The following is a 13,155-nucleotide window of genomic DNA, read 5'->3' as shown; positions in this document are numbered from 1 at the left end:
GACATTCTATGTAGAGGATACTGAAGCCGTGGGCCTGGTTGCAGAGTAAAGCAGCACTTTGAGTAGAGCACAAAACATAGTCATGATTGGTTCATTAGTGGTTGATAGCTCCGTAAAACTCCACCACTTTTGCTAATAAATGCTTCTGGGCCTTCTGCAGTTTTTGTGTTTTTATTTTCACTCGCTCCTTTTTTTTCTTTTCTTTTTTTTTTTCCATATTCTTTGCAATACAGTACTTAAGAAGTGTTATTAAGCCTTGATTAGCGAGGAGACACTGATAATTAAGTCTCAACTTTTTCTTAGCGTCTGCATTTTCGTGCATGAAAAAAAGTTGGTTAACTTTGAAATGGGACATGAATGACATTTCCAGTTGGAGTGGTCTGTAGTTGTTTGGGCACACAATCCCAATATAGTAATCATAATGCACACTTCCTACCATGGCGAATAAACATTCACCATTTTCTTTGGTCTCTCAGCTACTGCTGCCCAGCTTTCACCCACACATACATAGGCCATAGTTAGATAAATATTATTGGATTATTAGTTTCTAATTCACCATTTACTTTTTTTTTTTTTTTCAAATTCATTTACTTTATATTATATGTAGAGGGTTGAGCATATATATGTAGATGACGAAAGAAAAGTGAGTAGAAGGGTATCCGTGAGATTAGCATTAGTGTTAGGCTTTTATTGGACAGTGTAAAGCTTATGTGGCAAAGGTCAATTGAAGTGTCAGCTTTCGCTTCCATTGCTTCCAATAAAAGGAGTGAGATTCCCTGTAAGCTTTTCTCGAGAGACAATATTTCTATAGCGACAAAACCCATTTCCTTTTCATTGAGACAAATGATTCAGAGAATGCCTTCCATTTTCACTTTTTTTTTTTTTTAATTTTAAAGAAAATATATATCATTAACTAATACGGTATTCCGAGAGTATAGATACTATATATATTGTTATACCATCTCTCATAAGATCATCATATATAGCTATAATGTTTAAAAACCCTATCATTATGCAAATTTAAAAAATAAAAAAGGGTTTGTGTCTATGTCATTATGTCAATAATTAATTTTCTGAATTTATGACATACAAAGGGGGAAAGGGATGCTTCTTTTTGTGAGATGTTATGAAATGATTGAAAATAAGGAAGTGTTTTGAGGATGCTTATAACTATGTGGGTAGAAGTCAAAATTGCATTTGAAGGGTTTGGATCATAAAGATAAATTTGTAATAATCTCATTATAAATGGTATTTGAGCATGCAGGATTCTCGTAGAAGAGCATCTACAGCTTGACAAGAATCATAACAATGCATGTTAAAGACACCTTTGACTATGTTTGTGCTTTAATTTTTCCTTTTTAATGTCAAACTTCCTTTTGTATAGTCCATGCTATACATGTTTCTAACGTACCTCTCATGTCATCAAAAGTTACATTCTTTGTATTGAAGGAAATTATTGGTAAGTATGCATAAATAACTTTAACTTTTTGAAGCATGCAACCAGTATGAAGATTTCTAAATTTTGTTTAAGAAAAAGTATGTGATATTAAAAAATTTTAAATATTAGGGTATCTTAATTGCTCTACATGCACTTTAGGGTAATAGAAATTAAAACACATCGAATCCAAGTTTCTCATATATATATATAAGTAATTAACAAACTTTGTACTAAAAAATAAGAGAGCTTACCCAATTCATTAATGATAAATATATATATATAAATAAATTTTTTACCCTAAAAATGAAAATTTTATCGTGGGTAGCAAAGTAGGTTTCAGCTTGAATGATCTGCAGAAATATTTACCACCATCCTATTTATGATTGTTATTAAATTTGGTTCCCGAGGATGCATGAAGAAGAGATAATAATTAACTTGAAATTGCCTTTATTGCAATTTGCAAGTCAAAACTTACAAAGGCGAGGAAGCAATCACTGTAGCCCGTTGGCCACTGTCAGGGTAGGGCAAAGCATATATATATATATATATATATATATATATGTATATGGAGATGAATAAAGCGTAGACATCAATGGAGTATCCAACAACACGGAAACAAAATGTTTAACCATATTTGATGTTAATCAATCATCATTTATTATATATGGTATATGGGTATGGTTTTCAAAAACACAGAAAGAAAAGGATGACAAGCTAAATCTTGGTGTTAGATTTAAGTTGTAAAAGGAGTGGAGAAAAGAAAAGAGAGAAAGCAAAGCTGTTCATTGATGTGCCGTTGACTTACTTCTCAACGGCCATGATTAAGCGTGTGTTGTCTTCAGGAGACAGAATCATAAGCTTTGCTTGCTAGAAATGAAGGGTTGTGATGGTGAGAATAATGGTGTAACTTTGCGTCTGCAATCACTTGGTGGGTCTCTCTCTCAGTGACAAATTCCCACCCACTAAAACAAGGTGTGGGCAGATAGGGCATTAAAAACCCAGACCTTATAATTGTAATGTTAACTAACTAATGAACAAGGAAATTAGTAATGTTTAGAAAACCCTGTGTTGGGATAATTATCAATCATGTTTTGGGCATTAAGTGGGTTTTTCTTTTCATTTATTACCAAAATCCAAAAGTGATAATAGTGGTCCTTGGATAGGTGAAGTCATTGGACCAGGGAGATCACAGAATGGGAAATCCAAAAGAGGGTAAAATTAAAAAGAAGAGATTTAGGGTGGTATAGATAAGTCAAGATTCTCAGACTAGACTGAGAGATATGTGAATAGATGGGGACCCATTGCCCACTTATACCCCATTCCTCATGCAATAGTTCCCTTAATTAACCCAACATTCCTTTCTTCATATTATGGAGATAAATGCATGCACAGTTACATGCCCTCTCTCTCTCTCTCTCATATATATGTATATACACACATGAGATACATCTAATTACTAGTATAATCATAAATTTAATTGACTATACACCTGATGCATTACACTGGATATACTAAATAATTCCCTTAGTATAATTTATATTGGTAGTTTATAGACATGGAAAGTGTACATATGAACCGTGCGGTTATAGATTACTTTAGTATAAATAAATTATTAGTAAATTTTAATTTAACAATTGATGTGATTTAAAAAAAATTAAATTGCAGTCTTTAGTATAAATAAATTGTTAGTAAATTTTAATATCATAATTGATGTGACTTGAAAAAAATTAAATTAAACTGCAATCAATTTGTAAAAGAGAAAAAATTAGAATATTCAGGTTAATAAAATTTATAAATTGGATGAATATAATATATTGCTTTAAACTTAGAATGAGGGTATAAGACTATGTATTTTGATGTCTGTATATATTTGTTTTTATATTATAATAAAATAAAATTAGTTATTAAATCTTCTGAAAATTCGATTGATATCGCTTACTAGATAGAAAATTTTGTATTTATAAACGTACTGAAAATCTATTAGATTATATTTCGTTAACGGTATTTTTCCATGAACATTCGACTTGCTAAAGAGAAAGAGTTTTGATAAAGGATTGAGTATTACCGTATCCTGATTTTTTTTCTATGGATGAAACTCGTACAATAACTTGAAATTTATTAAATACTTATCACGTGACTCTATATTATAATACAATTTATAATTTATTTTAAATGATTATTATTTTGCATCTGTAATATTATAATATTATAGATTCAAATATCCACTTGATCGAATGAAATGGGAAAAGGAAGTATGAATATTATATACATTTATTTAACTTGGTGTTTAGTTTTAAATTCAAGTATGCCCTTTCTTTCTTTTGCAAACTAAAGCGAAAAAAAAAAAATGAAAAGGGTATGAAGAGAAATTTGGATAAGTGCCATCTGCCTAACCGTATATGAGTGTATGAAGTTCACACTGTACTTAATCTTATATCCTCTTCCTCTTTATGTTTTAGGGCAGCAGTTGAGGATAGGCACAGATAGGCTTTTGGTTTTATACTTGTACTTGTGAGTGAGTGACTGCATTTTGAAAGGGAGTGTGGACTAAGAAACAGACATAGATATATATATATATATATATAGATGATGCGAGCAAGCCCAAAATTAACAGTTCATACCACTGTCAAATGATGACGCGTGATGAAAACGAGTGATGCCTGAGTGGTAACACCTATAGTTTCCCTAGTTTTTTTTTCAACCTTATTTTACTTGAATACTTACATAAAGTGAATATATATACAGGTAAAGTTTTTTTTTCATAATTTTTATTATTTTAAAATTATTATTTAAGTAATATATAAATTAACTATTATAACTTTATTTTATTTTAAGATATTTTTTAAAAATATTTAGTATTTAATAAAATTTAATATATTTAAAATAAATATTTTTAATATATATAAAAAAGTATAGTAGAACAAATTATAAAAAAGAGCAAATAGATATTTACATACGGGATGTGGTAGAGATTGATATTACAAATATTTAATTAAATTTGATGGTGAGATTTTAGATGTGTGTAGTAGTGGGATTAACCTAAGGTTATAGATCATTTGACCACGCTGGCTTATTACTTTAGTGACCACTAATTAATTCAAATAAACAATATTAATTAGTTGCAGTAATGAATTTCAATTTCAATTTCAAATTCTCAATTGTAAGCAACGAGGCGAGGAGGCAGTGACAGAAGGTGGTATCAGAAAATGATCCCTACAAACCCCACAACCCCTTCACAAGGGGACCACTCATCACATTTAACCTTTTATAATGTTTCAGTTCCCGAGGTGGGACCCTCCTCTCCACAGACCCACCTCCCTATTAGCTAGAGAATCCCATTACCACCGGAATATTCCTTGTGGCCGATCACCACTGTCTGCCTCCACAGCCGCCACCATTTCCAACACTGCCCTAAATAGTAGACCCTCTGCCACTGCCACTATCGCCATTGGGAGCCTTAAAATGCACTCAACCTTCAAAAGAAATTAATATATTTTTTTTTAGTAATGTTTAACTGCAAGGGTCAGACAGAAAAGATGGTAGAATAATGCAGATTCCAAAATAAAAAATAATAATAATAATTAAAAACGATGGATATATTTTTCCAAAATTTCGAGCTTTCTATTGGGTATCTCATACTTCTACATGGAAATTTAATCATTTTGTTCAATAGATATAAATATGATTTATTTTTCTGTTGCCCTTTACTTTTTGAATTTTGCCAAAATTGACGACTTGAAATTAATAAAAGCCATGTAGTTGTTTTTTATGTGAATAAATTATATTAATGTCCAATTTATGGTCTATGAAAAAATTATAGTATATATCAAATTAAGGTTATATATACAATTAAAACTATGATATAAATATTAGTAATATGCTCTTGAATTTATTTTTATATAGAGTCAAATTCATAGCAAATCACAAAAATAAAAATCAAAATCAAAATTGGGTGATTGTATATTTGAGTGGTCAAATAATTACACCATGGAAACAATGAGAAAAGCTTCCATCACCATATTACTTCGTGAAGCTATTATTGTAAATTGAGCCATACAAAATAGCTACGGAAGTAAGCTTCCAAAAGTTGCATGAAACAGTTTAATTTATTCTATTGTTTTCATTTAATTATTTTATTTTTCTTTAAACATTAAACTAAATTTACAGTAAAATGAAATAAATAAACAAAATTAATTATTGTTAAATTTTTATTTATCGCTATATCAGCATTAGAATATCATATACTTTTTAATGTTTTAATTTAATTACAATTTCTAAATAATCCCATATAGAATTTGGGTTTTCTCTAAGAAATTTCACCTATTTAAATTCAAGTTGTGTATTATGCATTTTTAAATAATATATAAATTAAAAAAACAAACGCATAATAAATTAGTAATCAAATGATGATATTTTATATGGAATTATGTCAGTCATCACTTATATTGCAAGTCTCATTATTATTGTGATAAAGAATGATGGAGAAATTCATTTAACCATTTAATTATTATTTTATATTTAGAGTATTATTATTTGGAATTTGTTTTAATAATTATAGAGAGAAAAAGCACGTAGATTAAATTCATGACTCTACCATAGCTATAGCCAATCATTTTTTGTTTTAAAAAATAAATTACAATATATTTTAATTAATTACGTAATTTCGTTACAGTAGGAACCAAATCTTAAGTGGTTGAAATTGTAATAAAGTGCGAGATTGTTAGAAATAGAGAGTCCACAAAGCGACACCGCCCATGTCCTTATTTTAGTTGGAGATGCTAACTTGCACCGTGCCTCGTGTCTAAGTTAATAAATTTTGAGATGGGGGCGGCGCATATTAGCATGAACGATTTCTTTTTTTTTTTTTTTTTTTTTTTTTTTTTTTTAAAAAGCTCAGGCCATGATGATTGTTTTGTTTTTTTTAATTATTTAATGTGTATTTTTTAGTAATCATAATTAACAGGTAGAGATTTGCATAATATTTTAGCCATTAAATTCTTGGCTGACTGGGCAGGGGACTTTGAGAATTATATAATAAAATAGTAATGTAAGATAAATATTTTATATAAATATAAAATAATAAATCAATGCCATTTTAATTTGTGTTCAGCAATAAAGCTTATATATTTATTTTACCTTTTAATTATAATTTAACAAATTCATTTTTTATTTACAAATTTAAAATAATAATTAATAAATTCTCCAAAATATATTTCATTTTAAATCAATTATTTTTTAGTACCTTATTATTTTAAATTAATAAATTATTTATTACTTTATTATTAATTTATCTTTTACATAATATACAAATATAAAATCCCAGCTTTATTATCGACAAACATTTTTTTTTCTAAAAAATGTTTTATATATTATTAGTTTTATTTATGAGAAATGGTTTTTGGAATATTAACATGTTCTAAAAAAATGATTAATTAATTAATTTTACTAAACCATGAAAATTAAATTCTTACTAAAATATAAAATATTATTTTAACTAAAAAAGGCATTACTTGAGCTCATCAATTGAATTATTAGCAAAAAAAAAAGATTTATAACATAAAATTAATTTATCTAATCAGGCCACCGGTTTATTGTTCATATTCTCTTAATTTCTTTAAAATAAAATCGACACTAGAGATATGTTTTAATTTTAATTAAAAAAATTATGCAAACTTTATTTAATAAAGTAATTATACATATGGAATTTATAACAAAATAAATCGTCATTTATTAACATATAGAATTCTGAATATTCCCAAAATTAAATCATAAATCCCAAATCCAAAACCTAATGAATACCAATCATAACAATTCAATACATTATTTATGCATCATATTTTAATTACTCCATATAATCTTAATCTTAATACACAATAACATCAGCGCACGAGATAATATATAAATATCTCGTGAGATATTAGACACAAAAACCAGACGAGAAAGCTAACTACCATGACCGGCTACAGCCGGTAAAACGACAAAGAAAATAGCGAGACAAGATCCAGATGGGACCGGTCGCCGGGAAAAACGAAGACAAAGATATTGGCACAGTAAATGCTCAAAGATCTCCATTTTTTGTCCCTTTGAAAGCAAAGATAGATAGAAAGAAAGAAACGTTTTTGCATATAGGAAAAAGAGAAAGAGAGGAAAAGAGAGACAAAACTGAAAACTACCCTTCATTTCTTATATATATATATATATATATTAACACATACACACAAGCCCATTTGCTTTTAATCCCTTACTCTCTCACTCGCCGACGATTATCTGTTTTCACATTCTCTTTCAAGAAAAACACTCTGATTTCCAATAACAGCTTTCTTTGGAACCCTTCACAGTCCTTGCTCCATTCTTGGTTTTGGTTTCAGTGTTTTTTGTGCCAGAAGGCAGTTTACTTTTGAGACAACATTTGAGCTGGTTGACTGAGACTGGGAAATGGAGTGCTAAGTTCTGACCTTGAGGTCGTGAAGTGAAACTCAAATGGGTTCGGTGTTGAAGGACACGCTTAAGAGTCTTTGTTGCAGTAATGGATGGTCTTATGGGGCTTTCTGGCGCTTTGATCAAAGAAATTCCATGTAACTTTTCTTTTTAAATAGTTCTGCTTTTTGTTTGCTTCTTCCAAGTTTTGAAGCGTTTGGTTTCCGAGTTCTTTTAATATGTAATTCTCCCTAATTTGCGATCTCAGTTCCTGGTTTTTTTAAGCTCATGCTGTATGCAGGTTTAAACTCATGTACTAATTCTTGATGGCCAAAACTTGATCTATTCTTGTCTTTATATTCTAAATATATTTACATGGAGCAGTGGAGAAAAAAAGCCTAAAAGTTGGTAAAGAATGACATTTTAAGCAAGACATGCTGGTTTACAGTAAATAAAGTATTCTACTCATGTGTACTCTAGTTTTGGTATAAGTTCACTGAGCCCAGTGACTGCATTATTTACAGGTTCTTTCTGAGATCAGGCCCTTATATGAGCAAGAAAAACCTTCACCTTCACTGTCTGAACCCAACCCTGAAAGTAGCTTATGGTTTCAGATTTGACATAGATTTTTGCTGAGTATGGTATTTTGCTTACCTTAAAAATTAATTCTTTGAGATGTTACCAGGTTGTTGACTATGGAAGATGCCTACTATGAAGAAGAAATGGAGGCAGTAATTAACAATATGCTTCTACAGGTCCACATCATGGGTGAAGGGTAAGCTCAAATTAGTGTTTTGTTCCAGTTCTGCAATTATTGCTATTTTTTCCTTTTTGGGTTGATGTTTTTTCCAAATTTCCAAAATGCATTTCCTCGGACTTGGGAACATAGTTGTTCAGCAACTTATTTAGATTTGAAGTGCTAATTTTGTTGTCATTGTCTAATTCAGATTTGTTGGTCAAGCTGCTTTGTCTGGGAAGTACCAATGGATTTTCTCAGATGATAACAATAGAGGACGAATTCCTGCTGGGAGTAAAGATAAATACGAGGTGCTTCACCTTTTCTTTAAAATATTTAGGCATTAACTAGCACGCAAAGTATTTGTGTGTGGGAGTTTTTGTCAAATTGATCATATCATGGCTATGTCCTCTTATTTGAAGATTTATTTCTTTGCAGGATGATTCTGAGGTTACTTGTCAATTTTTCACTGGACTAAAGGTAGCGTTTAAAATTTCTTATTTCTTACAGCCATTTGAAGCTGTATTAGTTTCATCCAAGATCGTACGGCCATTCTCACTGACAGTTAAACCAATTTGCAGACGATTGTTGTAATTCCTGTGGAATCACAAGGGGTGATACAATTTGGATCCACTCAGAAGGTATGGATACTGAAATCATGTCAATTAATATTATTCACTGTCATGCAGCTGTATACTTTTTGGTACATTTTTGTCAAGTAACTTTTCCATATAAGCAATTTAATACATTCTGGGGGATATGGTTTTCAGTCATTTAATTTGTCAGTGGGAACTAACTATTACTGGGGCTTCAGGCTTCATGCATGGGAGCATTTTGTCTTCCACCGATCCCCAAATGACCATGCTATCTAGATCTAGTTGTTCTTGAATGGGTTTCATTGCAACTGATGTCAAATTTGCTACACAAACAGATCCTAAATTAATGTCTGATTTGCATGGACAATTCAATCCTGCTTGTGCACGCCTTTATGTATACAGTTTGTATCCAAGACTTAATGATTTATGGAGCATATATCGTTCACTTAGTTACTATGCCATCAATGAGTGTCAGTAGATTCTAATGCTATAACCATTGCAGATATTGGAGATTCCAGAATTTATAATTCAAGTAAAAAGGTTGTTTGCTGAGGTGGGAAATATTAATGGCCTTGCTTCCCCAGACAACCCAACTTCATCTTTGAACTATGAAAATTGTGATCTAAATGAGTGGTTTACTTCCTTCTGCAATGGTAATATCACACCAATGCATGGTGGCAGCAGCAATGAACTCATGGAGGTAGCTTATACTGCTTCAACAAATCTTACCCAGTCCTCTGGTCCCATTTCAGATTTTCAACAAGAGAAGACAAACCTATTATGTTTGGACACATCTCATCTCATTAGTCAATTGGAGACAGCTGACGCTGAAGCTCAAATGATATTATCCAGCAATCCTGATACTATGCTTCACTGGTTGTCTTCACAATCTGCCATTTCTGTTGAGAATTCAGCTGCAAAAACCCCTTGCATTAGTACTTGGAGTAGTGAAAGTTCTATACTGACTTCGTTGGAGTCACAGTTGCCATCTGAAATGGGGATCCTGGATTCTCAAAATGTCTCTTCTAAAAAAGAAAATATTCCGGTGTTTTGTGGATATTCAAAGCAGGATTTTCAAGGGGAGTCAACGGTTACTTCATTGCATAGCACAGAGGGATTGGTTAATGTAGAAAAAGCTATTCAACAAAATTCTGCAAGATCTCTGAGCAACTGTCATTATGCTTCATCATATAATGCTGAAAAATGTGGATCTCAGGAAAAAGAAACTAGCCTGCAGAAATTCACAGAAGAGTTTAAGCTAGATGATTTTGCAACAGATCTGTCTAACTGCTTTGTAGTGGATAATCTTTGTGAGTGGTTTTTGTCTCCATCAGAGCATGGCATCACAATGACTGAAAGTCTCTTACAATCAGCAGGAGTTACTTCAATGTCATCTAGCTTGGTTGGAGATGCATTACATGAAATTCCATTCACACAACCAGCTAATTCAGTGCAAAGTTCCATCACTGATGCATTTATTTGTGATGGACAACAGAAACCTGTAATTATGAATGATGCTGGCACTAATCTGTTTGATGGTTTGGGATTGGATTATGGGTGTGGACAAGCTAGGGATTGCCAAGAAAATGGAACAAAGCCTGTTGTGAGTAGTGGTCATGTAGCTAGTTGTACTGGTGTTTCAGAATGCATCTCAGAGTTGGATTGTAATCCTGGGGCTGGCCGCCGGAAAGGATTATTCTCAGAATTAGGTCTTGAAGAGCTCATAAATGGAGGTAATCATTCTAATTACATTACCAACTCTAGCATTGATGATCAGCTTTCCACTGCCAAGAGAAGAAGATTGGAAACTTCATCTTGCAGTCACGTTCAGTTAGGGAGCATTTCTTGCTCGGGTGGCAGCATGACGATGCAGCCGTCATATTGTAAAGGCACGGGAAGCGATCCTCTTTCAAAAAAAGAGGTTTTCCCAAAATCACAGGCAGGCTTATGGATTGATGATAGCTATAGCATCAACAATGGAGGTGTTGTTCTAACAAAATCTAAGAAGCCTGAGGAGCCTACAAAGGCAACTAGGAAACGAGCCAGACCTGGGGAAAGTACTAGACCAAGGCCGAAAGACCGTCAACAGATCCAAGACCGCATGAAAGAGTTGAAAGGAATCATCCCTGATGGTGGAAAGGTATGCAATCTTAAGTCTTTGCTTTAAGGAAATAATCCTCAAAAGAAGTGTGTCCTGTTATTCAGAATTTTATTTTTGTCAAAAAGAGTTGGGAATGTATTTGCCTTCTTGAAGGATGATATACATGCTTCCTGATAAAACCTTGTCTCCATCATTTTCACTCTTTGGATTTTCCAAAACTTATTGAATCTCTTGCTCATTAAGTTATGCTAGATGATTATAAATGTATCACACGTTTGGCACCACATTTTTGTTTAAAGAAGCACATTGAGCAAGGGATGCATCGAATTGAAAACTTATCTTTTCATGTCAGCACTATGTCGCTTGTCAATGGTCAACGCAGCAATGACATACATGTTGATGCTTACAACACCATATAAATAATTGACGTGTGCTTGTTTGGTTAACGTAACAGTGTAGCATTGATGCTTTGCTGGATCGCACTATCAAGTACTTGCTTTTCTTGCAAGGTGTAACAAAATATGCAGACAAGCTTAAACAAGCTGATGAGAAGAAGGTAAATAGTTGGTTTATCATTATTTTTTTTTTCTTGTATGCAGAAAAGTAGACAATGTTGGATTGATGATATAATTGACTGATTTATGTGAAATTGCACTTCTATAGCTCATTGGTGAGGAGAACAAAACGGGGTTGAAAGACAACAGCACAAGTAGTGGTGGTGCTACATGGGCATTAGAAGTGGGAGATCAATCAATGGTTTGTCCTATCATAGTTGAAGATCTCAGTCCACCTGGCTTAATGCTCATCGAGGTATGCAAGAAAGAGCAAAAAAGTGTTTCTTGATAGTAGCATATCAACTTTCGGCATCTGAATGTGTGTGTGTGTGATCTACTGTATTGCAGATGCTTTGTGAGGATCGAGGATTCTTTCTTGAGATAGCTGATGTAATTAGGGGATTTGGATTGAATATATTGAAGGGAGTGATGGAAAGTCGAGAGGATAAGATATGGGCACACTTCATTGTTGAGGTATGCAAATCAGCATTAGATCATTTTTTAATCTTCTTTTTGGTAAAACAATGACATAATAGGATGCTAATGGAGGTGAGATTATAATGTATTGCAGGCCAAGACACCTATAACTAGGATAGACATATTATGGTCTCTTGTCCAGCTTCTACACTTAACGTCCACAAGTGGGATGGACTCAACAAATCAGACAAGTAACATTGTGAATGGCAGGGTTCCTCTTTTAAACAACTGCCAGCAACCTGCAATGCCCTGTCCTATCAGCTTGGCTGAGACACAAAAATGATTGATCTCATGAATAAGGATTTCTAGAACACCTTGAGCAATTCACACATTTTGAAGTACTGCTGTGATGGGTGTCGTGCTTGTAACAGCTGAGGCTGAAGTTGGAAGGGAGGCACTAGGTAGTCCATTCCATTTCGGCTGCCTTAAGAGGTGGAAAAAGAAATGTGAATACGTATGATAGAGGTAAATACTTTCAAAGGAATGGCAAGTGATCATCTTACTCTTTATGTATTTCCAATGGATACATATGGAGCATACCGAATGCAAGACATGATGTGCGCCCTTGTGCGTGATCGGTGATCCTGACGAGTGTAGTGGATCTCATTTGCATTATGACTGAAACAAACGTTAGAGATGTAGATTTGTTTGTGCTTTTAGTTTTCATTAGCTTGCTCCTGCCATAACCTCTTTATAGCATGAAGGTTTTAAACTAGTTAGTCGTAGGCTGACCTCTTATTTGCTTTGTGGCCATCTCTTGTTATTTCACTAGACTAATAATAGGAATTTGCTATCCTTCTCTCACCTTTTTTTTTCTCCCATAAGAATGTGCCAAT

At 32.6% G+C, this 13,155-nt stretch overlaps 1 protein-coding gene across 1 annotated transcript; it reads left to right on the top strand.

Annotated features, from left to right (window-relative positions):
* The first annotated feature begins 7,586 nt into the window (after nucleotides 1-7,586).
* On the top strand, nucleotides 7,587-13,123 carry LOC110610111 (transcription factor LHW). The gene is made up of 10 exons (XM_021749984.2): nucleotides 7,587-8,013; nucleotides 8,541-8,630; nucleotides 8,803-8,902; nucleotides 9,030-9,071; nucleotides 9,173-9,232; nucleotides 9,690-11,327; nucleotides 11,743-11,844; nucleotides 11,952-12,098; nucleotides 12,191-12,316; nucleotides 12,414-13,123. Exons 1-10 carry the CDS (start codon nucleotides 7,919-7,921, stop codon nucleotides 12,600-12,602), a joined length of 2,589 nt encoding a protein of 862 aa, XP_021605676.1. The 5' UTR covers nucleotides 7,587-7,918; the 3' UTR covers nucleotides 12,603-13,123.
* The last annotated feature ends 32 nt before the right edge of the window (nucleotides 13,124-13,155 follow it).

This window comes from Manihot esculenta, chromosome 2, assembly GCF_001659605.2.
Source record: "Manihot esculenta cultivar AM560-2 chromosome 2, M.esculenta_v8, whole genome shotgun sequence".
Lineage (NCBI taxonomy): Eukaryota > Viridiplantae > Streptophyta > Magnoliopsida > Malpighiales > Euphorbiaceae > Manihot > Manihot esculenta.
Note: the sequence above shows the minus strand (reverse complement) of the source record. Positions and strands in the feature narration are given on the sequence as shown.